The 26685-nt window shown below is 42.2% G+C and overlaps 2 protein-coding genes across 2 annotated transcripts in view; both read left to right on the top strand.

Moving 5' to 3' along the window:
- The window catches only part of PPP4R2 (protein phosphatase 4 regulatory subunit 2), a 67154-nt gene that overhangs the window by 4051 nt on the left and 36418 nt on the right, over positions 1–26685 (top strand). The gene's annotated exons all lie outside the window — the stretch shown is intronic.
- On the top strand, positions 531–24783 carry GXYLT2 (glucoside xylosyltransferase 2). Its single transcript, XM_061455719.1, has 7 exons — positions 531–816; positions 8379–8568; positions 8770–8901; positions 15123–15374; positions 16381–16504; positions 19652–19824; positions 20555–24783. Exons 1-7 carry the CDS (start codon positions 602–604, stop codon positions 20735–20737), a joined length of 1269 nt encoding a protein of 422 aa, XP_061311703.1. The 5' UTR covers positions 531–601; the 3' UTR covers positions 20738–24783.

Raw genomic sequence — 26685 nt, 5'->3', positions numbered from 1 at the left:
TATTGTGACACAACCTGCCTTCCTAGAATATAGGGTGGTGATAAACCAGCATGGCATGGCAGAGGGAAACAGAAGCTTGCCTGTTAGTACAGTCAGGTGAAACATGCTTCAGAGACCAACTTTCTCTCTTATCTTTTCCTCCTGCCCAACATCCTGAGCACACCTACGCTCTTCCATCACTGCACACCTGCACAAGCAGAGGTCTCAGAGGTGCCTTCGAGCAAGGCAGTGGGGCAGGAGCCGGAGGCCTGAAGCCCTTCCCGGCTGTTCCTCCGCCTCTACCGAGGCTACTACTACGTGCTGACTGCGTTGTTAAATAACAAGGTTTTTCCACAGAGCCCCCGCCATCCCGTTATCTCCATCCGCGAACCGTGTTCCGGAGGTTCCGTGGCGCGGGGCGAGTGCCGGGCCCGTGCGGCTGCAGGCGGAGTGTTTGGGGCAGCTAGTCCAGAGAGTACGGTAGGGCGCGCCCCGCCCCTCCTGCCGGGCGCCGGGCCGGGGCTCGGCGGCCACGTCCCCGCACCGGGCCGGGCCGCGTCCGTGCCGTTCCGTGCGGCGGGTGATGTGGTCGGCGGGCGGGCGGGCGGCCTGACCTCCCGCCATGCGGCTGTCGTGCAAGGTGGCGGCGGCGCTGCTGTGCCTCGGCAGCCTGCTGCTGCTCTATCTGCTGGCGGGCAGCGCCGCCGAGCCCCCCCGCCCGCCGCCCGCGCCCTCCGCGCCCGCCCGCCCCGCCGTGCCGCCCGCCCGCCGGCAGCCGCGGCTCAGCCGGAGCCCGCCACGGAGGAGCCCCGCCGGGGGCAGGCTCGTCAGCGCCAGGTAACGGTACCGGCTCCGGGGCGCGGGAGCTAGCCTGGACCACGCGTGACCGGCCGGCGACCCCCGCGCAGCCACCCCTGCCCCTGCCATCGGCGAGGAGCCCTCCAGGCGCGGCCCGCTCCGGCCGCTGGAGCACGGTCGCTGTCCGGCTTGCGTGGCCTCACGCGTGCCCGGGCCCTCCCGCCCCGCGGGTCTCCTCTGCTATGGCTGGTGTCTCTCGGCCGCCCGGTCCTTGGGGCACGCCCCTGTCCCAGGTCGGTTTCCCCTCGCGTCTGCGAGTGACCAGCGATTAGAAACTCTTCTGCAAACTGCTCTGGCTGCCGAAGCACAAACTTTTTCCTGCCAGTTTTCACTCGGAGCGTGGTTGTCAGAGATGCCACGAAAGTACGTGGAGGTCTCGCCTCCGCCTCTGGTCCCTGCATCCAGCGGGGCGATTACCCCCGCTGCGTGCCTGTGCGACGGCGGCCTCTGGAATAGCCGCTTTTTCATGAGTTTGGCCTTGTTTTGAAGGCTGACGTGGGGGAATGCGGCACTCGCTGCCTGGAGCCCGTGAGGAGCCGCTGTCAGTCTCGGGAGCTACACTTAATACTAATTTGTCGCTAATGCCCCCGGGAGAAGGGAAGGTGGCTATTTATGTCTGGTACCGCTGGGTTCCAAACTGCAAGGCATCTGCGGATTTTAAGCTTTTTATTTTGCATACCTTTAATATGTAAATTAATTTAGCGGAACTTTAAAAATGAGCTTAAAGTCGTGGTGTGTTGCGTTTCCTCTTTCAGCACCTTACAGGCAGAGTATTTGTTAAAAAACTAATTACTTCAGCAAAAGATGTGGGCAGCGTGCTCTCGGTGGGTGGAGGACTGTTTTCGCCTTTGCATTCCAACTATATTATGGTCAGTGTGACCTCATATATCTAATTAACTTGGTATGTCTTTGTGTCTTTGATTCACGATTTCACAGATATGTTCTGAATGAAAGCCTGTTCCTGTTTTTTTGAGCTCTTATTCCTTAACTTATTAAAGCAGTTGGTTTCTTACCAGCATTGTTACCCTGCTGAATGCAAGAGATGTTTACCGTGGCTGAGAATGGGTCATGGGCAGAATTCAAATGTGTGTATTAAAGCAGGATTATTTCCACTAGCAACTGTACCTCCTGAAGTCATTTTTCTTTAAGGCATATCTCAGCGATTATCATGGAAATCAAGAACACTGAAGGAAGGAGCCCAGAAAGTGTGAAACTGCTGGAGAGAATAAACAACTGTTCCATTCCAATGAGCTTTTCAGTGAGCATCTTCATGTTCCAAAGTTTGACATTATCTAACTTTTCTATTATTCATTGACTTTGAAAGTACTTCTTACAAGGTGTGCAGCACAACACAAAAAATACTCAATTTAAACCCTGCCACTTCTTCATTTTTTTTGTTTGGTTATGCGTTTTTTCGGTAGGTTTTGGTGGGCGTTGTTTTCCCCTCACATCTGCTGGCAGCACATGATCCCGAACCACTGGCACCAGCAGGAGCTTGTGCAGAAGAGAAGCACAATTCTGTGGGTCCAGTTCTGCCCCTTGCTGAAAGATTGCACAATGTGTTAGCTACTATGAAAATAAAATTTATTTAAGTCAGAGTGTCCATAAAAATAATTTTTTTTTTTTTTTTTTTTTGCTGGGGGAGTGTGTGAGATAATGTGGTCCAAGGCAAGGAGATGCTTGTGTTCTTGGAAAGGCAGAAATACCCACCACTGTGTGATGAATCACATCCAGACTCACATGGTGAAATCATCAGGTGGTGGGATCTGCTTGGCTTTAAAAAGCCTGATCCTGAGTACACCAAAGGCAGTGAGAGGGGCTTCAATTTGGAGTGGAATAAATGGACAATGATTTAGGTAGTTACTAACTTGAGGGTTGAGTATTCCCCTGGATATAATAGGCTTTGCTCATGCATGTGCTTACAGTAGAGTACATCCAATGTAACATACTGAATTGGGGTTGTTGCCAATTCCTTCCTATAGTATAAATAATTTTATTTTAGTCACTCCTTATGTGCAAAGGAAAGCATTTTTTATTTGCTGTGAGAGACGTAATATGGTATGATTCCTTCAGGATAATAAAACATAGATTATGACTGCGTAAGACCTTGTGACCTGATCACATTTTAGGTGTTTCTATGTAGACTGCATGATGGACTCAAATAACCCTAGTGAAGTTTTGTCTACATGAATATAAAAAGTTGTTTTAATTCAGTTTTGCCAGGTTGATCTGTGTAGTTTCATCAGAAGGATGCAGCTTTGGGACTGAACTCAGAAATAATCAAAGATGTTATTTAGGATGCATGTTTGCTGTGTAAGAATCAGTCATGTCGCCAGCGAGGGCAATTGTGTTTTAACTGGGATTTTGTAGTACTGCTTTCTTTAGTGTGCTTCGTGTTGTTATGTGTGATAATAACAGAAAATACTAAGTTTGTAAGAACTGCAGGTTCCTTCTACTGTAAGTAGTCATATGTAATAAAAGCTGAACTCAGTCACACAGCATCAGCTGGCTGGTATGTGGCAAATGCTGGGAAATGTGTTCATATGTCCTGCTTTGGTTACTAGATAATTTTGGCAAATCTAGGTGAGCATTGCATTTAAGTTTCTGGTTAGCTCTGAAAACTGACTTTTGATGCTGGCTTTATTGATCCTTCCTCTTGGAAGTACTAAGTCCTCTGCCTTCAGTAAGGTTTTTTTTTATATGTATAATTATAAGTATGTGCCAAACCAATGTGTGTAAAGTATCAAAAAGCAAAAGGGTTATTGTACATTTGAAGGGCAGATGTGACCACACTTTCTATTAAACCAGCGTGGAAGTGAACCTTTGCCAGCACATTTAGTTCCCTTGAAATGACTCTTCCAAAGGAGAACATTTCTTATATGGTATCCTGTCAAGATACTTTCTCTTTCTTTGCAGTCTGTGTGCACACATACAGGTTTGGCTCAAGTTTGATAGCCTGTAATGACATACTGAAGGCCCAAATACCTCAGACTTGTCTAACAGGGAGCCTACTTGATAAAAGAAGACAGAAACATCCATTCTGATACAGAGTGGTTTTCTTCCCTTTCTCTGAGCAGTAGGAGGAGGTTGAAACTTCAACAGTTTTTTGATTGTCAGCAGCTACAGTTTTGTGCAACTGCATTAAATTAGGAAAACTATTAAAAAACATTTAGAGCTTTCTAATTTATGTTTTAAAGTCTGTGAGGGAATGTGTTTCATATAATGAAGCCACTGTTGGGACATTGACTCACTGGGGCAGTGTTGACTGTCAGGGAGAGAGCCTATTTAGTGAATCACTAGTTTTGATATAATGCCTAAATCTAACCTTGTTTATACTGCAAGTGTAAATGAGATCATAATATGAAGACCTTTTCAAAAACTAGCAACTCTACTGCATTTTGTAAGAATCTGCACGCATTATCTGTCAGGAATGAATTTGGAGGCTTGACTAGATTAACAGGGTCTGTAGCGAGATGGGAATGCATTACTTTGAATGGATCTGGATTGATTTAGACAGGTTTTGGGTTCATTATGTTTGAGACACTTTGGCTGTGACTAATAAGAAAATTGCATGTAATCTAAACTTTAAGGCCTAGAAATGCTCTCTGTTGTGCTGGAGCACTCAGGCCTCTGCTGTCTCAGTAACCATGCCTGTCAGAAAAAAATGTATACCGTAAATAAAATACTGTTGGGCAACTGGATGGGAGTTGGTCTGGCTTGTTGGAAAGAAGCCTTTGGTATAACCATTTTATTGTGCTATGTCTTAGCAAGCCTGTCTTCAGCTGTTTCAGATGGATGTATTCTGCAAGTATTTGGTGGTGTTTTCTGTAGTGCTTAATCTTAGGCAACAGTGCTTAATTTTAAAGCCATATAATAGCATGAGAACAGCACATAAGGGAGAGCAAGAAGCATTTTTATCTGAACAGCTCAAAGAGTTAGGCATGTTATGTAAGTTAGATTTCTAATACATCAACAAGCTACATTTATGTACTGAAATTAGAAGAAGGATATCAAGGCCTGTAACAAAAACCTTGTATATTTAGTTTATTTGTTCTTGTTAAACATGTTAAACTCTAAGGCCCAGGTCATTGTATTGTTTTAAATGCATTTAAACATCTAATTTAGATTGTAAAATCCAATCATAGGCTCTGTCCATAGCCAGTACGTTGGACTATAAATGAATGTGTGTGTGAATGTTAGGAAGAATTAGCTAATAATAATAATTGTAGCACTCTGTGGATCTACATGCTCTTTTAATGTGCTTGGAAGTCTCTTGAGGTAGGTTACCATTAGTACTATAACAGCTGCTCCTCTTTTATGGGTAGGACAACTAAAGCAGAAAGAATTAATGACTCGCCCAAAGCTTTGCAAGGACTGACTTACTGAAATAGAGCTGAAACCAATGCTCACTCACCCTTCAGCCACTCACTGAGTACTTCTCTGTGTCAAAAGCCCATCAATGTCTTAGTTTGATACTTACCAATATATTATTTCTTGCTTGCCAGCTGTTTTTTATATATCACATTTTATCCCTTGTACAGTTTACCACAGTATTAACATACTGCATCCTTTAAAACAAAGTATGCATGTTTTGTGTTCCATTAGTTATGTTGTCCAGGAACACCTGAGCAGGGAGTGTATCACAAAGCCTTCTGCTTCCCAGCATGTTTGCATCAGCCGCTGGAAACTGCATGATAAATAAACGTTTGCAATTAGAGGAGACATCCTCTAACATCAGGGTATTTAAAAGATGTGTAGATACGGCACTTAGGGATATGATTTAGTGGGGGACATAGTAGTGTTAGCTTTATAGTTGGACTTGAAGGTCTTTTCCAACCTAAACGGTTCTGTGGTTCTACAACTCAGGATTCAGTATGTACCTTATATGAAACCTCAGCTTAAAGCAGCTTTCGTTAAGCAGTAAGTCTGTTTGAATGAGAAGGCTCCTGGTGCCCAGCCCAACTTAACCCCGGTAGAAATGAAGTAGCTGCCCTATTGGTATGAGCTAATTTCTAACCTGCAGTTTCTTTCCTTACAATACGTGGTGGAGGCTCTCATGCCTTCATGAGGGGATCCAGCTAAGCCAGCACAGCCATTTATTCTGTATAAGGGAGAATAGATGCTGTTGGTCAAACTGGAACTGTTTTGGTTTGACGACTTTGGCTGTATCCTGCAGACCTTTAAGGAATATCCTTTGACTCAGATTATATTTCTCCCCACCCTTTGTTCCTCCTTTCACTGTAAGTACATGTGTGTAAAGAGGAGGGATGGGGAGTTGTGACGTTCTTTGCTATAACTGGCTCTTTTGCCTTCCTGGCAGTTTGACTTTGCCTTTACACCTGCTTCTTTGCAGACTTCTGGATAATAATAGTAATTTTATGAAGGCTAAGCTAAAATTGCTGTCAAATGCATCTTGCTGTGGCACTTTCTTATCTCCCTTACCAGCTCATCTTTGTTTTCACAGCCCTCTTGTTTTGCTTATGTACTTCTTAACTAACCGTTGCCCCCAGTGTCCCTACTAGGGCAGTTGAAGTACAGCCTCGTGCTCCTTTTCTTGGGGATTTTTATGCCTATTTAGGCCACTGCAGGCTCCCGAACCCCTTCAGTCCAGGCCTTCAAGACTCATAATGCTTCATCTCTGAGGCTCTGGTCTCTGGGGCTGAGAGGGTGTCTTTGTTGGCAGGCAGGATGTCTCTTACTCATCTGCAGCTCCCATGGGCTTACAGGGCATTCTGCTTTCATCAAGAGTTGCTTCTGCTGGGTCTGTTTGTTGGAAGTGCTTGTCTACATATACTGTCTTTTTCACTAAGAAATAGCTGCATAATGTGGAGTTCACTGTGGCTAAAATTGCAAAGAAAAGCTCAGTGCTTTGGTGTTGGGTTTTGAAATGTTGCAATAAAAGCTTAGAGTTTAGTCCCTCTCCCAATGAATTCCATTGCCACAAGCTATATCAAAGCAGTTCTCATCTTGCATATGGCTTGATTTAGAGACTCAATTAAGAGGAAACATTAAACAGATAGGGAGAAGGGGGGAAAAGGGGATCTGTGTGAGCAGCTAATTATTCACTTCAATAATTCAGTGGTTTTTACACTAATAGGTTGTAAAGTAAATACCACTTCACAGAGATGTAGTATTCAATTATTTATACACTGATGAAATTGGGGTTTAATTAAGAGTAAAGCCTAAGACTTTAAACCCTTAATGAAACTTGTTGCTGTGTATAGTCAGTAAGTACCACTGTCTGGTATTCCTTAACACAGAGGTGGGTTACACTGCTGTTACACAGAGCAGCATTTTAATGTCTGGAAGAAGATAGTGACAGCTTTATGACTGTCATTTTTCTCTTTATTTAGAACTTTTGTTTCAGATATTAACTTTGCTGATTAATTGCATGTATGTAATTGTTTGTGCTGAGAAGAGGCAGGGATTGATGCTCTCTGTTCAGTGATATGTCAAGAACTGGTAGTGATCTATGATTAGCCTTTTGAACTCTCCCATAATGATTACGATGCCTGTGATTTAGTTGCTTTGTCAGCACACATCCATGTAATGGAGTATAAATGCCATCCATGTTGGAATGTGAATACAATACAGTAGAAACATTCCTGGAGGATGTGATTTATACCTCTCCATACTGATGGGGGGACACACAAAACCAAAAGGACGTATTTTCACAATGTCTTCTCCCCAAAAGAACCCTGATTTTTCTGGCCAGCAAATGGACTCGGTGCCTTCTCCACACAGATTCCCCTATAGTTTAGCTTAGATTTAAAGCCCACATAGATGGATGCTCGGTGAAAACCCTGTAGTTTGGTCCTTGACTGCTTGTGGAATGTAGTCTGATTCATCTGGGACATGTGAATCTGTTTGTTTTTAAAAATCCCTATTTTAGCAAAATCTCAGGCATTCCGTGGGGAGAAATGGAGAGTGGTCCTTTGGAACTATGCCAGTACCTTCAGGCCAGGATTAAGGCATGCTTTTTTAATAGCAAAATTAATTAACTCTTAGAATAATTTACATATGGATGGAGTGGATTTTTTGAAAGTATGGGTGTCTTCTTCCAGCCTAGCCATTATGGGCCTGGTAATGAAGTTACTGGATGTGGCTCTGCAATCTGCATTTTGTTACAAAGTTGGCTGGGTAGTAATCAGTCCATTCTGGCTTCATAACATCTAAGCTGGGGGAAAAGAAAACAACTATCATTTGCACAGAGCGAGTTGTTGTCTGGTTTGAGATGCTGTTGAATTAGTTTCATCTGTGTGTGTAGCACAGTGATTTATGCAAATCCAGAAATGCAGGGATAACTAGAAAATCTCTGAAAATAGTGTATTTCTTTGTGTTGTACTTTTAAAACTATTGATTTGTGCTGTTGACAAAAAATGGCATGTGGCTCGCATGTTCTGCGGGTATGTAATCAGGAACAAACTTCCTGATCCCTTACAGAATGAAGGGGAGTAAAAAACCTCCCTGATACCTGTTAATGCAGGATTCTCTTTATGTCTCTCTCAGTATTTCTTCTATGTCTATTTATGAATTTCCAGGAAGCCTGGAGAACAGAAACATTCAAAAGAGCCTTCATCTTTGCAATGCATGCATCTGGCAGTTGTGGCATGTGGGGACCGGCTGGAAGAGACGCTGATCATGCTGAAATCGGCACTTCTCTTCAGCAACAGAAGGCTCTGTTTTCACATTTTTGCTGAGGATTCCCTTAAGCCTGAATTTGAGAAGAAGGTGAGTTTCTTTGTCATTTGGTAAATAAATACATGAGTCACAAGTCACAAATCTCTGAGGAAAATTAGTCTGACATCAACAAGTAGCAGCTAAACGCTTTCTGTGCTGTGCGTGGTTTATAAACTCCTTACAGATGCATATATTTTGTTTTTAAAAAGCTATATAAATGTAGTGTCTAATTCCTCCCCCCATGTCTTTCAGCTGAAGGAATGGCCTTCCTCATACACAAAGAAGTTTGAATACAACATTTACCCAATAACCTTCTCAGTAGGAAATGCTCAGGAATGGAAAAAGTTATTCAAACCATGTGCTGCCCAGCGCCTTTTTCTTCCGGTAAGGCACCTGAATTCTGAGTGGGTTGCTTCAGGAAAAGGTTGATTCCACCAAAAGGAAGCTTTGTTAATGTAATATTAAAACCATTTTCAGTCTAAAACATCTGCTTAGAGATATTTTAGTCCTATGCTTTAGCCACTTAAAAGCAAAACAAAACAGGAATCCAGCCTCACTTTTTCTCCTCCTAACAAAGGATGTGTGTTTCTTATTTGTCTCTAGTTCCATTAGGCTCTCAGCCTTTTAAGACTCAGTGCAAGAGCTCTTTCAGGGCAGATGCTTTCAGGGTAGATGCTGCATACCTTCCATAAATAACATTATTTTCAGTGTGCAGTCATCATATCCTCTTTACCCACTATCTCCCTTTCCATATGTTAGTCCTTAGACTGATGCTTTTGGCAATCCCTTTTCCTTGAGTTTTATTTCTTTTTCCAAGACAGTCAGATTTGCCCTTAAGGTACTAATTCCAGTGTGTTCCAAGTCAGATTTCATGCAAAAGCATTGTGTATCCTGGGATCTTCAGGCTCACTGGAAAGCTGTATTTTTTGCTGTATAATATGTGTCATAAACTTGGAAAACATATAATGTTGCTGGAGAGAAGGGAGGTGTTGATAACAATTTTGCATACACAGAATATCAAAATGGAAAGAACTTTTGCATAAAGCGATTTCTGTGGAATTGAGAACATCTGTCAAAAATATCTTGTGCATTGCTGTTGATTGGGGTGACTCCAGTAAGTGACAGGCTATTCACATGATCCAGATTTCATTGCTGCCTTACCAGAAATGGGGGAGGATGACAAAGAAATCTTTACTTTCTCAGATGGAAACAATCAGGAGACAGCTGCGGGTCCAGAGACGTAGGCTATGAATGCATATGTGAGAAAATATGTGCTGTCAGCAGTTCTGTTTATCTGCCATTTAGGGGTAGACTATCAAACACACAGAGGCCAGATGGGCTGAAAGTAACTCCAGCTTCAGCAGGAATGCTGTCTACCCTGAGTAAATATTTACATCACCTGGAAAATAATCCCCAAGAGTTAGCTTGTTCAGTACAGATTGTTTGTAGGGATGTACTCAAATGGGACACCTTTCACTGCGCAAACACAATTCTCTGTTCTTACTACGGTGATAATTTTTGGCATTTTGGTAAACTCTCATCACAGAAACAATTTCACTTTTATTTGCCACTACCTTTCTGATGACAGAAAAGGGTTATGTATCCATTCTGATTCCTTTAGCCTGGGCAGTGCGTTTTTGGTTCTTTTTTTGCCACTCACATGTTGCCAAAGTTCACCAGTAATGTTCTGTAAAGGAGTGTTAGAGCATTGCATATTGTCTTATCAAAGCTAGGAGGCAGCCTGAACTGTAAATGTTTGTTTTTCTTGGGGCAGTTGCAAAATGTTGTGTGTGTTCAGGCTGAGATTTATGGCTTCAAATGGGGGGGGGGGCGGTTGTCCGAGAGTAGTTGCAGCTGACACTTAAGTTGATGTGAATATAGTAAAGAAAACAAGTTGTAGTAATAGCTGTGGTGGCAAGAGTCCAGTTGGACTTTGGTATTGAAGTTCACAGGGTGACAGAACCTTGGGATGTTCCTGGGTAATTTCAGCCACAGTTATTATTTACTTTGGTGCTTGATAAGGAGGTTCTGATATCCCATTTGAATGAGCCAGTGCTGTAGAAATGCAGTCGGCACACAGTGGGAGCAGAGGGTTGCTGGTGGTATTGCTTACAGAACTATTTTGCCTTAGATTTTAAATAAATACCAGCAGGATGTCAGCATCCTTTTTTTTTTCCCCTTAGCCTTCCCTGCAATAAGCATTTTCCCCTGCGGTGGTATAAAAGGTGCCTGGATTTAGGGAGGATCTCAGGAGAGCAGTAGTTATCAGCTGTTTAGCTCTTAGTTGTGCAAATTGTCTTTCTCCTGATAATGCTAAGCCTGAGTGGAATGTGAGTCTTTGATTCACAAGTGGCTCTCCTGCCAAAGCAATCTCTTCTACAGCACCAGCAGGCATGTGAAAGTGGACAGGAGGGTGTGAGGAATGTGTTAAGAGAAAATTGCTTAAGAATCTTTCAATGGTTTTACTCACTGACAAAACTAGAGCTCTGGGATGTGATCCTGCAGCTTGTAGTAATGAACTGCTTTGTCCTGGAGAACAGGCTGATGTTGATGAAACCATTCTCAGTTTGTTGAATCTACTGGGCTTGCTAAAGTATTAAGATCATACAGCATCCTGCATTTTACAGAGGTGTTCTGTGACATCTGATCATGTTTGCCTCTTACATGCAGGGAAAGTAGATTGAGCCTCCACATAAACTCAGAAGTCTAAATCTCTTGCAGCAATCTACTGCAATAGAACAATCAATGAGATTTGCAAAGACAGAATATGGATGGATCTTAACATGAGCACAAAAGGAAACTTCAAAAATTAACCAGGAGGGTAATGCTCTCAGCAATCACTTGAAACTGTTTTGTATACTGATATGGATGTTAAGACACCGGGTGAAAAACTGTCTTCTGGTCTCACAAATGTCACAAACCACAGAGCTGCCCTGCCGCTGTCTATATTGCTGGTTTGGAGCTACCAAAACAATCAGCTAAAATGAAATGCTTAAGGGATTTTTGGATGATTTTAGCTCTCATAGTAACTAACATTTAGAACCCTTCTCATAACACTTAATCTACTTAGGAGCTTTTAAGGTAGATTAGCAATATCCCTGTATAACAAATGTCCTTTTGAGTACATGAAAGGATCCAACCCAGTGGATCAGTGGCAGCACTGGGAATTAGTGGCAGCACTAGGTAAGTTACCAGGATCTTATCTAGACGAAAGTTTCTGCATCTGACTTAATTTCTTAATACAATTAAGTTTAGTAACTCAACTTTGTGGTACTGCTCCATTAGCATCAAGATTTGTGATTTGTCCTTAATTCTGGATAAAGCTCTGATTAACTTCCATGCTGGCCATTGCAAACCATTAGGTAGCACAGCTTCACAGTACACCAGTATGTGTGTTATTACTTGCCAACCTTGCTAACACAGGCAGAATCTATGGAGACAGAAGTTGTGAAATCGAATTACAGATAACTGAGTATTTAAGTGAAGTGTTAGGCTAAATATAGGCAGTTCTGTGCAGAGCTTTTTGACAGATTATTAAGAATATTTTATATAGCTGCAAGAAAATCACACCTCTCTTAAGCTGTTCATGCCAGTAGCGTGAGGAGGAAGACAGGTCCAGTGAAGCCATGTTTCTGACCAGTCGTTTCAAAAATCACAGTCTCTCAGGTATGTCTGCATGCTTTGAGCTAGCAAGTGTGAACCTGGGCTACCAGACAGTCTTGCATGGCTTATGCTCCATGTCAGATGCATGTCATTTTTAAGCTGCAGTTATGTTGCTCTGGTTGGCTGTCCTGGCAGGCTCAGAGCACTCCTAGCCCTAGCTGTGCAGCATCTGGAGCAGGCAGAACAAGCTGGAGCTAAGTCTCTTGCACCATAGGGTTACCTTGTGGTACTCAACTGCTTTTGACATTGAAAAGCAGCAAGGTCAAAATTCATTGTCTTCCTTGTATGCTTTTGAGTAAGTAAATGCAAGTATTCTGAGGGCTGAGTAAAGCCTAAAATATTTTTTTTCAAAAACTTCTTCAATTTGGGAACAAAAGCTGTGGGTCACTGGGAATGCTGGGTTACTGAAATGAAGTGTATCCCCAGTGTAACTCCACTGAAATCCTGGGAGCTACAATAGGAACTCTTAGAGCCACAATTTCTGCAGTTAAATTCCCCTAAGCAAGGTGAGGTTAAATGCGTAGCCAGAAGGAGATGGGATCAATTCAAACTGACACCACAGGTTTTAAATAAGTCTTAACACTTCACATGTGAAAGAGAAAAGTGTGAAGGGCTTAAAGGAAGTAGCACAGATTTTTTTCATTAGACTGTTGGGTGTCACTGCAGGGCAACACCTTGAACACAGGAGAGGGAAGAATCTTCTGAAAGAGCATGTGAATCCCGAGTGGAGGAATACAAGGTGAAAAACTTCAGGTCAGATGCTGCTGGGCACCTGCTTCTCTAAGAGTTGGAATATCTGCTTGGACCTGTCTGTGTGTAGGAAAATTATTACAGTCCACTGACTTCCACAGTCTTAAATGAATGTGTAGATTTAAGGTTGCTGAAAGAACAGTTTTCTGCTGGAAGAAGCAGTGTCCAGGCTTCCCCCTTCACCCTCTGCTGGAAGATACCCAAACTGGTCTCCCTAGCAGGGTACCCTTAGAAGAAACCTTTCATAGTGTACAGTGTGCCATGGATCCCTCAGGCAAAGCCCAGTATTCCTCATGTGTTATCTTCTGTCTTGGACTAAATTTTAGGGTGATTTTTTTTCTTAACATATTTTAATTTTCTAAGACTTCATATAGTAGGTGCCTATGAACAGGACTTGTAGATGCTGCAGAATAGTACACTCTATCTGGGATACCCTTAAGTTGAAAAACCCATTCTTTTCAACCATCTGACTTCTATTGATTTACTCTTAAAGTAGGATTCTTTTTTTACTTGTTTTTTCTTTAGTACTGGACTCCAGGATACAGAATGTTTGCAAATGTTTGCCTCTGAGCTCCTGGTGTGTTATTGAACTGTGTCACTCGTTTATTTATACCTGCACATGCGGTTTGTATGGTTTTTGTGGAAAAATGGTGTATCGCTATAACCTTCCATCCAGCAAAGGATGGGCATTGTGTTGGATTGTTTTCTTGGAGCTTCTTGTCAGTATAACTTGTGTTTAATATGTAGAGACGCTTGCCTTCTCCTTGTTCTGATACGTAGGAAGAAAATGTAGTTACTATGTCAGGAATACAGGTGAGGGATTTGTTAAACTTGGCTAAATGTCAGTCGGAATCCCAAAGTGTGCAGTCAGGTGAAAAATCCCCTTGAAGTCCATACTCAGGGATTTGGCCTGCTGAGCATGATTAAAGGTAATTTTTTTCCCCACACTTGTTCAAAATCTGTTGCTCACTCTGTTGCACAGGTAATTGTCAGTCACAGTGCACTTCAATTTATGTAAAATTCAATTGATTTAGTAGCATTTACTGTTACCTGCTTGAATAGAGTTTGTCATTAGTATCATTGCTTCATGGAGGAGTGATTGTCCTGTTCACTGAGTGGTGAAAATCAATAGCCTTTTGGATTTGCTTTTTAAAGACAAAAAGAAAGAGAAACGGGGCTTTGGCTGAGACCAATATGAGAAATTTTGAGTCCTTTGGGAATTTTTGAGTTTTAGCAAATAAAAAAGAGCAACAACAATGCAGTTGGAACTGATGGTCAACTTTAGCTAATAATATTTATTACTTAACAGCCATCCTTACAGATAGCTGGTGCAAACATGGAGGGAGTTTTCTTGCCCTGTTGAAGTGCTTTATCATTTGCCCTACTCCAGTTAAGGAATGAGCATGTAAGGATATGGATAGCCACAAGGGGGAACATTGTAAGCAAGACTAGGTGAAATATCCTGCCTCTAATTGACAGTTTATGCCCTTCTGACTTGACTAACTCCACTGTGGTTATTCCTGATAGTCTGATAACAGAAATCAGAATCCGACCTATTGAGTTTTAACGTGACATTTCACTTTACCAAGCAAATTTTGGTCTTCAGGAGGATGCATGTACCTTTTGGTGATCAATGGGGTTTCTTAATTAATGGGGAACATTTGTATATATTAATACTGCATGTAAGTCTCCCAGGAGCACAGGGTTGTAATAGGAAAAACAGTCACTAGAAAGGCATAAGGAAACATGATACTAAATAGAGATGGAAAGTATTCTGTTCTACCAGCTTACCCTTTCTGTTAGTGGAGCAAGCTGTATGTTTCACCACTTACAGATCTTGAAAAGAAGAAAGCTATGTAAATAAATATCCTATGCATTTTATTTCTGAACTGAGACTAAATGGTCCTTGCAGGTACTTTTGAGAGCTCGGTGGATTACTGTTTCATATGAAGGTTAGAATCCAACTTCTGTGGTCTGGTTGCTGTTTGCTGTGCAGTTCGAAAAAAACCCACTAAACAAACAACAAACCAATAACCTGGTAACTGCTATTCCTGTGTGTAATTACATTTAGCTGATAAATCAATAACCTCTTTCAAATTATTCTTTTAAAATAACAGTACCTTCTGCCAATAATCTTCCTGTTGTCTATTTTCTTTTCATCTATTCCTCTCCTTGCTGTGCAAACCCAAAAGGTCATTTTGAAGGATGTGGATTCTCTCCTTTATGTGGACACTGATGTCCTCTTCCTGAGGCCCATCGATGACATCTGGAACATCCTGACAGAGTTCAACTCCACACAGCTAGCTGCTATGGCCCCAGAGCATGAGATACCAAAGATTGGCTGGTACAGTCGCTTTGCACGTCACCCTTATTATGGGACAACTGGAGTCAATTCCGGAGTGATGCTAATGAATTTAACACGGATACGCAACACTCAGTTCAAGGTGAGAAGAGATACAGCTGTTTCAGGAAGGAATGAGCTCTGTATCTTTCACGGCTTGTAAAGCTTAGTATAAAATTACATAAAGTTTGTAATATAAGAAATCTGAAAAATAGAGAGTATATATATATAACTGGGAACTAAAATAAATTATAGGGAAAATGATTATTAAAACAAGTAAAGCTTCCTCAAGAGACCGGAGCACAGAGAACTGCAGATGCAGTCTGTTAGCAGTAGTGAAACTGGCTGCTTAAACATTCCTTTTTCCCTAGAAAGACCCATGAAAGAATAAACTCCAGGATCTCTACTGCAGTCATTGTGGTGTTGTTGAAATTGGAAAGCCTGATGTAAATACCCAGAGAAAATGGTAATGTTTTGTGTCTGCTGTAAATAGAATTTTGAATCCTGCTGCAGATCAAGTGACTCTATGAATTGATATAAATGAGAGGGGAGAATTTTCACTGGCATCTGACGTGTCTCCTCTTTTGTGAAAGGCCTGACTTGTAGAATCTGTGTCTTTCATTGAGCACATATTCTCTAGATCTTCTTTTAAACTTTATTTGCCCCAAGTGGTTTTGTTCCTCAGCCAAAGCTGGGGGTTTCCTGTATTGTTACAGGAACAGCTTGAGCTCTTGGTCTTGATAACCATTATATTCAGGGAATATAATTTTTTGAGTGCATTTTCGTTACTCAGTTTTCACCTTGTCCCTGCGTTTTTGCATTTTTCCACTTTTTCTCCCTCCTGTTGCTCAGAATAGGAAGACTCTGAATAGCAGGAGCTGACATCAGAGATAGACCCAGGAGACCTTGCTTTCCTGTTTAGATAAACAGCACCATCAGCTCTGCTGTTTCAAACCTATCCAGGTCTAACACTTCCTGGCAGTTCTTCATTTTTTACCTGGGGATGTGAAGGGGTTCAGCAGACTTATAAGTAAGTGGTGCCACAGTCTGATTTATACATCACATAATGTCCCTCTACTAACCTGTTGCTTCTGGTTTCTGCCCTGCAGAACAGCATGATACCGAGTGGTTTGAGTTGGGAGGAAATGTTATATCCATTATACCAAAAGTACAAAAACTACATTACATGGGGAGACCAGGATTTACTAAATATAATTTTTTACTTTAACCCAGGTAAGTAATGACTCTTGGGAGTCATCATTAGATTTGTTAAGAACATTTCTCAAACTTGATATTTTTTTCTTAAATGCCATTTGTTATTTATACGTATAATGTATTTGGGCATAAAGTTAATGAGTGAGTACACTAGGATTTACAGCCTGTGAAACTACTTCTGAATGTGGTGCTGCTAGTGGGGCTCAGACTTGGTTCCATTGAATATGTAAATCTGTTTTCTGGAGATTCTGAGAAAATAGGGACGTGTAACATTAATGATCAGATGCAGCAATGAAGTTCAAGTTTTGTGTGTGCTTAAAAAGCACCACTGGACCAGGGCCTGGCTGAAGAAATATTTTTGTTTCAGATGTTTATCTGAATGTGAAATTGCCAAACATTCTCCAAAGCTGTGCTTTATTTTTCTGCAATACAGCTGAATTCTGATATTTATGCAAAGAGTTACAAAGCAGATACAAATGGACACAGCCACTGGAATATCTCTTCTAAAACTGGTGCCCTGCCTACTCTTGCTCCTTCACAGTTCTTGAGAAAGATGCTTCCAGCCTCTCAGCTGAGTGACCCTGCCTCAGCAGGCACCAGGGTCGTGTCATCTATATTCTGCTCCTTACATTTATGCATTTTCTACTCTTCTGTATTCTGCTTGCTCTGAGACTAAGAGCAGCTCTCTCCAGTCCTTGTTCTCAGAGAACAGATGGCATAACCCACCTATCCTAGTGCGGACCAGCATGACCAACACATACGTACTTGTCAGCCCAGCAAAAATGTGATCTTTGATTCCTGCCTGTCAGTCTTGCACAACCCCTCTGAAAACAGCACATAGCATTTCAGTTTGTCCCTTTTCCCGTGAATTGGGGTTGTATTCCCATGAGTGCATTCCCAGGGAACTGTCAAGTTTGGGCATCTGTGTTTTAGAAGGGTATGACTTTCCACAAGTGCTGAGACAGTTTCTGGGAATTCAGCCCCTTGTGAGTATGGTGCACTGGTTACACAGAAGTGACTTCAAGCACTTCCAAACCCAGGAATATCTGAGAAATGCAAGGATTTCAAAACTGCAACATAGTACATGATTCCCAAAGAAGCTGAGGACCTTATTTCATGCTTCTGAATGGATGCTGAGTATCCATTCTTACTTGCTTTTTCTTGTTTCCCATGTGACCTCATACTCACTCAGGTGATCTTAGGAACAGAATAAGTTTGGATTTATATTTATTTATTCTGTTCCCTTTTTCTCTAAGGAGTCACAGGCTGGGTAACTGGATATACCCAAATCCAGGCAAATAAAAGGAGAAAGCGAAAGCAAAGTGATAAGCTAACATCTGTTTGCTGCAGACAGATGTCAAGCATCAGATGTACACCCTCAGTCCTAGGGAAAAAATAAAGTGGAAGAAATCTTCATTATGAAATCATAAATAAATTTCCCAAAAGAAATGAATGTTATGGGAATAGGGCCTACTGGAGGAAGAAGAAGCTGAGGCTGGGTTGGTTGTGAGGTTAAACCGAAGCTGCTAACTTCAGTGTGGTGGAAAAAGAAAAGATTACAGAAGTATTTGAATTTTCTATCAGATCCACATGTTGGGAGTTTCCTGCACCAGTCTCTGGCCTTCCCTTGTAACTGATAAATAATTTTTTATGAATGACGTAACATGAGACTGCACAAGGAAACAAAAGAGCTGGATACAACTAAACCAGAAAACAAGACTTGCCCCAGCTTTTAAGCTGCTGGGTTGTTGAGACCAGTCTGGGAAAGGGTCAGTCAAGATCCTGCAGGTGGCTTTTTGTAGATGCAGTGCATTGGCTTAAAAATGCCCAGCACCTGGGGCCTGGAGAGACGAGCCCTTCTTCCCATCTCTGAAGGCTGCTGTGATGATTGATGGGTCTGAAGGCTTCCAGAACAGCTGGAGCCCGAGTCCAGCTGGGACAGCAAAAATGCACAAACGCGTCACGGTGAGAAGGTCACAAACGCTCGGATGACGTGTGAAAGCTCATGAGCACCTGGTGACATCCTTTCCCCACAGTGACCTCCTGGTGACTGTACTGGGAAACATCTGCTCGGGGTTACCAGAAGGATCCCCGTTACCTGTAGCAGGGTTTGGATCAGACATTACTGCTCTTCCTGCCCTTTCAGCAACACCAGGGAGCAGTTCTGGATGTGTGATGGGTCAGACGGAATGGGCACCATTTACAATCTACCCTTTCTGGACAAGTCTCCTGCTATATAGAGGGAGATTTCTTCCCCTCAAGGGAAGAAATGTTTCAGAAACTTTTATCTCCTACATCTTCAAGAGCCACACAGGACCAGCTGCAGACTTCCTGGGAAGCTAGGAAAGGCCAAGTGAAGAATTCAGTCATCAGTGTGTCTGGCATGACCTGCCAGCATCATGCAATGATTCATTGTGCTCCATTTCTGCAGCAGAAAGGTCACAGGGACTGGTGTCATTTATTATAAGCAGATTGCAAATCCTGTGGGTGCACAGAGAGTTTAAAAAAGGAAAAAGAATCAGTAGGAGAGAGGAAGTTGCAAGCCCTTTTGAGAAATTCAGCTCATCTTTAAATAACCTAGGCCTGTGAAACTAATGGATGGCCATTTTTAGAAGGACTGTGGATAAAATACCTTTTACACTCTGCTGTATCTCAGTATAACAAATTGCCATAGCCTCAGTGAAAGCTTCAGCAGTCAACCCCAGATATACTCTGCAAGTTTTCCCATGCTGTTTCCAGAAGGACTGAGGATTTTGCATAGCCCTGCTGGTTGTGTGTGCCTCCCTAGTCATTTCTGTACCTTCAGAAACTTCTTAGGGGCAGAGGGTGCTGGGTGGTGCCACCTGGTGCACACAGTCTGGGTTTGAGTCTGTCATTTCTAGCTTTGGAAAATGCTGCCCTGGTTTATGTTTGCACCCAGTCTTTGTGTTGGCCTCTCTTTCTGTTAGCTTAGGTCTAACAGTGCTGAGGTTTGTATAGTCATCCCCTGAGGCAAGGAAGCTTCCCTGTGTAGCTGCTGTTTGGGATATTTGCAGAAGAGCTAACTGAATTTTTCCTGATATCAGTGGCAGCTTTTCCACAGAACCATGGTTTAATTGGTTGTAACTCTTGTTTGATGTGTCTTTTTCTTTCCTTCACCCCATCTTCCTTCACTGACATGGGCAGAGTGTCTCTATGTGTTTCCCTGTCAGTGGAATTACCGGCCTGATCATTGTATGTATGGAAGCAACTGCAAAGGTGCAGAAGAAGAAGGTGTCTCTATTCTACATGGAAATAGGGGTGTCTACCATGATGACAAACAACCTACGTTCAAGGCACTCTATGAAGTGATACGTGATGTAAGTCTTCTGTCTTGACAGAGGCAGTCCTTTTATTTCAGTGTAATTATAGCTTTAACCAGGTCACTCAGACCGCTCTTCCAGCAGATCAGGCTGAGCAGAGCTGTGCTGTATGTGCACCCATCAGACACAAGACAACAAGGTTGCTTTGGCCTCTCCTGTTTCACTGCATGCATGTGTTGGAGGTGGTTTAGATGATCTTCATATTATAGTAAAATTCTAATTAAAAAGGCTGATAAATTACTTTTCTGTAATAACAGAGGTAGGAAAAGGAATTGTTTAGATGGAGTTATTCCTGCTAGTTCTGCAGCTCTGGTCCATAAATACCCAAAGCAAGCTTGTCCTCCCTGAGCACCTACAGCTTTGGGGCACACAGAAGGCAAAACCTTGCATATAGACACAAGTCCATATTCCCACTCTGGATGTTGTATGAGTACACCTCCACTCTCTAAAAGCTGTGTCATTACAGTATCCCTGTGTTAGCAAATCTCCTTTCAATGCAGACTCCAGAAATACAGCTTCTGGGCAGTTGGCTGGTTCAGGTAATACACCTTTTCTGAAAGCAGGTGCCCTCAAGCAGAGCAGTGTTTGAAGCTGACAGGCTTTGCTGATGCTGTGGGAATGTGGGGGACAAGTCACTGCCTACCTGCAGCAGGCTCTTTTAAAGAAACTTCTAAAATGCCATTTTGTAACTGGTGAAAACTAATAATTCTTCTTTTCTTGTCTTTAGTTTCCATTTGAAGACAATCTCTTCCAGTCTCTGTACTACCCTCTGCAGTCCAAGTTTCTGGATACAGTGCACACTTTATGTGGGAGAATTCCGCAAGTATTTTTGAAGCAAATTGAGAAAACTATGAAGAAGGTGTATGAAAATCGTGTCATTGTCTACTTGGGTGCCAACCACAGATACTAAATGTAGCTATATATTTTTAAGCAGTTTTCAGTCTTGCACCCCATCTCATGAAGCATAAAAATGAAGAGTACGAACTCCTTTTCTGAAACTCAGAATTAAAATAGTTCCCTTATCCAATTTCCTAATAACCCCTGAAATTACAAAACCAGAGGAAATCCTAGGACCTAAGCTGTCTTTTGTTCTCTTCTCGTGTTTACTCTTGGTTGTACCAGGGAGAGGTGAAGATTCTCACTTTCATTTGATGAGTTTAGTTTGCTTGTTTAAGAACAGCTGTATTCACTGTAGCCTGTACAGATCTTAGGCTTGACAAACTATGGTTTGAACCATGTGACGTCAGGAGTATAACTCTGAAATGACAGGGCAAATATTCTTGACTCATGAGAGCACTGAATTACAGAGCAGATCACTTGTGTGATAGGATCAGTTAAAATTTACTGTAGTAAAGGGAAAGAATTTGCTTAAAATTGCACTTCTGTCTCGAGGTATATTACCTGCTGTTCTTCACACGTAGGACCTAAGATTTCTCTTACTTAAAAGAATTAGAGGAATAGAAGTGCCTCTTTGTACTTTACAGCACTTTTTGTCTGGTGATTCTCATTTTTTCCCTTCTGCTCTTCAGTAGTTTTGTGGGGGCATCTCATGAAGGAATTACAAGGAAAATAATTGCAGCATCAATAGGAAGACTGTACAAGAAATGTGAGGGGAATGCAGTGGAAGCTGTGGCACCTGCACAACTAGTGGAGAACAGCAACACAATCCTTTCTTGTGGTGTACGGTCATGGTCTTCCCCTCCAGTGTCTTACAGTTTTAAGAATGTATCTATAATTTGGTAATACTAATTGCGTTAGACACAGTCCAAGAATATTGTGAATGAAGAGAACAAAACCAGATACTGTTGATCTGGTTTCCTCTTTAATTAATCCTCTCTAATTGCTGTTTACTGCACAGTAACAGTAGTATGCAACTGACAACCAGGGATGCTGCGACTGCTGCCTCTGACTCACCTTTCCGGTTCACCAGAAACTTGGGGTATAGACATAATTTCTGCCTGGTACTTTTGTCCGTGAAAGTTGAGAGTTTTATGGTAGGATCATAATGAAGATCCTCAAAGTGAAAGAGGATACAGGATGGCTTTAATGCTTATTTAAAATACTTCATGTAGTTTAGGTTTCGCAAGTATGATGATCACCTGATGAGATTCACACACAACAGCTTATTAAAACTAGCAGTAGCTGAAAGGTGCTTGGCACAAGTCACTGGGAAAGTGAGGATGCTCTTAAAGAGTGGTGATACAAGAGCAGACTCCCAGAGGGTGTTTGCTAAGTGTAAGCCCCGAGGGGTGTGTGTAGGTAAGTGCTTCAGGAAGACAGCAGAGAAAATGATCTTACTTATCAGGTCTGTTCAGCAGGTAAAATTAGCCATTGCTTGGAACTACTCACTTTAATAGGCAAAGTAGGAGAGGGGTGAGAAGGGTGAGATACATGGAGCTTTCTTGTACTGAAAGGCAAACCGATAGAGGTTGTATGTCCTGTACACGTAATGTGTGTTTATTAGCAATAACCATCCTGGGGGGTGTGAATGAGTGAAAAGGATATGTGTCCTAAGTTAAAACGTACGATTTCTGAAAAATTGCAGTTTTGGGGGTTTCTGCCCTGTCCAGTCAGGGCTGATGCACAATTTCGTAAGAAAAGAGACTCCAAGAGAAAGTCCTTTAGGTTTGCATGTTCCTCTCTCCCTGTGTGGCAGCTCCTGAGTGGAGGGAAAGGCAGGCCCTGCTGGCATCTCAGCTGCAGTGAACAGCCTGTACACAGGATGAAGCACCGGCAAACACCAGCGTGTGAAAACGCCTGTGACACATCCGTAAGTGCTGGGTGAATGACACAAGGTGGCTAACGGCATCACAGGAAGCATCTGAGTAGAGGAGGTGTTAAGATAGAGGCTTGAAATAAGGGACATACTATCTTGGTCCTAGCAGTCTCACTGCTGCTCTCTGCTAGTCCTCGCAGGCAGGACAGACAGACAGAAACTGTTGTTTGCGGGCTGTGTGCTGCAAATTCTAATCAGTGATTTGTGTGATTCTGACTCTCATCCCTTCTCTTGCAGTTTGCCACTAATGTGTAAATTGACGTGCAAAGGAGACAGGCAGCTCTGCATCTATTTTGATTGAAAGCACAGGACCCAGAAAGACATTTAAAGTGTAGATGTTACTGCTTCTCCAACTTAGTATTGTCTGGTTTAACTGAAGTTTTAGCCGCCACTTAAAAAGAACAGAACACTTCTAGTTGCAGAGAGGAGTGTGAATGTGACCCAAATGAACACTGAAGACTTCAGAGTCGGAAGGCAATGAAAGGCAAATTCAGCATGCTGTTTTAAAAAGTTTAAGATCATCTAAGCCTAACGTAGGTAGGTAGGTAAACCTTTCAGGATAGCAATACTGAGAGCTTATAAAAAATACTTGCTTATATTAGCTTGCTTTTTGATCTTTGTTTTCAAGTATCAGGGTAAAGCTGACTGTGGGTCAGATGAGGCCAGATGAGGTGCATGCTGGGCACTCTGAATTCCTCATTTCTATGGTAGCTACAAGCCACGGAAAGTTGCATAGCAAAAGTCCTGTTGCCCAGACAGTCATAACTCTGGTGCTAAGCCTCTGAAGTTTGGGAGGCTGGGATTGTGTAAGCTGTGATTCAGCAGAACCCAGCAGCTACGGGCACATTAAAATGAAGGAATGGAATTCATTACAAAACAAAAGCATTTTTGCATTTAAAATTATTAGAGATGAAACCAGTGCTTTTTATGTTTACAAGAGGTGCTACATTATGTTTAGAAGGAATTGTGTTATATTCTCAACAGCTATTAAAATTTAAGAAGTATATGCTTTAACATGAAGACTTTTTTTAATATAATACCAACTTGCAGGAAGAAAGGGGGAGACTCCCCCCTGCTGAGCTGCTTCTGAGCTCCCCAAAGTGGCTTAAAACAATTCTGTAACTTCAGTTTTGTTGCTGTTACAGTTATTAATATATGTTTTATTACTGCTTCCAAAACCATGATATATTTTGGTTTTAACAGTAGTTGATTCTAATATTAATCTTATTTAGAAACCAGTTTTAATTCCTTTCCTGTTTCATACTTGTGGCTAATTCCTTGTTAATTAGCCTTCATTTATTTTAATAATGGGATATGTAAATACGTATATAAACTTTATATCCTCACTCCCCCTTCCTCTCATGTATTTTAGCTATTTCCAATGACATAGTGTAATGAAACCACCTTTGCTAATGTAATACCCTCAGCAGTGTCAGGCTAACGTAGGGGGTAAACAAAACCAGTTTTCTTTACACTCCAGCACATGGAATGTATGGGTAACAAAGGGAAAGTATCCCCTTGCACACTGAGAAGGAAGCAGCAGGGTACAGCAGAGAACTGTGCCTGCTTCATCTGAACTTAAGCCCCAAACCAGCAAATGTTGGATACTCTGAATTTTGCCTGTGTATTCGGGGGCTTATATGTAGTGCATAATGCTAAGCATGTAACCAAGTCCTTGCTGTATCAGCGCCAGATATTCAGGGTTTAAAGTTGCTATATTATACTTGAACTTGCTGAAGACAGAAAAATAGGGGCTTTGTAGTAAGTGCTGCTGAGCACCTTCTTTTAGCTCAAAGCCATTTAAAAGGCATCAGGCTACCAGTGCACGTTGTACCACAAAGAGCTGCCGGAGTGGGAAGCATTTGGTCGCATCATTTCTCTAATGTGAGAGTTTCTCCAGGCTATTTGCCTGCATGTTACAAAGCAGGCTTAGATAGCTACACTGTCCTGTCACTTACAGGAGGAAACTGGAAACCACTCTGTGTGTGTGTGTGTGTGTGTGTGTTTGTAATAGGAGCGTGTGTGTAAAGAATTCTGTACCTTTTCTCTGTCATTTAATTGCTCATGTATTTTTGTTTGACAAGTGCACCAATTGTTTATAGCTCCCAAGGAGGCCTAGCAGTGCATTTCTTTGTTAAGATCCTTTGGCTTACAGTACAAATAAATGAAGTTTTAAGCAAGCTCTGTATTTTGATAGTTTCCTTTTAAATACAAGATTTTGTGTCTCTGTGTGTCAGGGGGTGATGGGTCTGATTGGGATGGAGTTTTGTATTGGTGGTGATGATACAGTGTGTGTATGCAAAGTATGTCTGCATTGAGCAGAGAACAGTGTTCCTCTTTTACAATTGCACTGTAGCAAGAGACCATTATATTGGATATGTTACTGAAAGAGAGAAATCCATACCTTTAACTTGCCTGAAAGTGCTAATGTGTCATGCTACAACTCCAGGTGCATTACAGTGGCCATAGATCAGAACCTGATCTCAAAGGAAACCAGTTTCACCTTTTTAACATTTCTCCATTATTGTTTGCTCCCTGGAGGACTTGGCCATTTAGCACCATTTCCCTTCCCTTCTTCTGGTATTAAATCTTAACTTTTGACACTGTTGTATGGTCACTGCTGCAATCTCCTTGGTTGTGCCATAACATCTCTGTGCGACACAAGCTCATGTTCAGCCAAGCCAGTTGCCAGCCTGGTGATGAAATTGATTCCTCACTTGCTCATTGTTTGGTATGTTGGGCTCAGCCACGTTTGCTTCGAAGTCAGGAATAGAACTCACAAGAAAAGGTAAGGGCAGCCGTAAAACAACAGTTCTCTGTCCAGTTCTGCTCTGTCCGTGCCTGGGAGGTGTGTACTTGGGTGATGTTTTGGTTACATGTTCCATGATAAGTCTGGTCGGTGATGTCCTGATCCGAGGTTTTTCACTCGCAAGCATGGCTTCAGTCAGTTTTGCTGTGGGCACGAGGCACAGTTTTTGTGAGGTAGGGGCTCTGCAGAAGTCCCCCGGGCACAACAGCGAACAGGATGGGCACTTCCCTGCTGCTGCTGAGCTGTGATTTTCCCTGTCCCCACTGCTGTACAGCTGGGTTTGTTACATCAGTCTGAGTCGCAGTGGCTGCAGCTCTCCTTCTTGGAACAAACACTTCGGTTCACTGAGGCTATGCCTTGGAGCTCAGTTACCCACAGCTGAGGGACATGGATACTGGAATCATCTTCTTCCGTGCCCTCACTACTGCACACACATTGGTGGCCATGGTTTGGACTCCAGGATACATCATGGAGCATTGACTCTAAACAGAGCTTGGCTGTCATTTTACATTCATCCCATAAGTAGGGTCCTAGTAAAGGTAACTTCTCTCTGTGTTCTGTGACATTCAGAGCTGCGAATAAAGTACAACTAACTGAAGAAAAATGGAAGACGTTTAATACTGGGATAAATCTTGACACGTTACCAGCTTCAGCACAAACTGTGGATCATTTGATTTCAAATAATTTCCTTCCCACTGCTTCAAGAAGAGATTCCTCTCCCAAGAACGTAACCATAAAGGATCCAACTGTCAGAGAATGTTCTGCTCCTCTCCGTTAGATACAAACACGATGCCATTAAAGGGACACCAACTACACCCCCCCAGAGGTCGTATGGCACAAGTACATGGGCTGTCCCCAGCAGAGGCTGGACTGTTCTCCCACTGTGCTTATGAGGCCAGTGCACATCTGCACTGGGATCCATGCAGAGCACAGGCTTCCACTGGCATGAGATAAGGAATTGCTGTTTGTGCTTCCAAAGAAATAGCAATGTTTAGAAATTTTGCTTTCATCTCTGCTCAGACTAAAAAACCAAACTGTCAACACTTCCTTTGAAATGAAAATGAAAATTGAGACAAAACACCAAGATGAGAATGGCCATTTAAGATTAACAAAGCACTTGGCTGTGTTTTCTTTTGAAGTAAGATGTTTTGTTTTGATTTCTACATTTCTATAAATAAATCATAATTGCTTTTATTTGAAAATACAGTATAGTCCAACAATGTGTAATGGTGTCTTAGAACTAACCCATTTTGGTCATACTGAAATAATGATG

Source organism: Pezoporus flaviventris, unplaced genomic scaffold (genome assembly GCF_033815535.1).
Source record: "Pezoporus flaviventris isolate CSIRO_AGI_PZ_B2104156 unplaced genomic scaffold, CSIRO_AGI_Pfla_v1 ptg000021l, whole genome shotgun sequence".
NCBI classification, from domain to species: Eukaryota; Metazoa; Chordata; class Aves; order Psittaciformes; family Psittacidae; genus Pezoporus; species Pezoporus flaviventris.
The sequence above is the reverse complement of the archived record's forward strand: the minus strand, read 5'-3'. Positions and strand labels throughout refer to the sequence as shown.

Excerpts from the sequence above, each read along its gene's own strand:
- GXYLT2 (XM_061455719.1), top strand. The coding sequence starts at position 602 with ATGCGGCTGTCGTGCAAGGTGGCGGCGGCGCTGCTGTGCCTCGGCAGC. Across the intron at positions 817-8,378 it reads GGCAGGCTCGTCAGCGCCAG|GAAGCCTGGAGAACAGAAAC; the intron begins GTAACGGTACCG and ends ATGAATTTCCAG. Across the intron at positions 15,375-16,380 it reads TACGCAACACTCAGTTCAAG|AACAGCATGATACCGAGTGG; the intron begins GTGAGAAGAGAT and ends TCTGCCCTGCAG.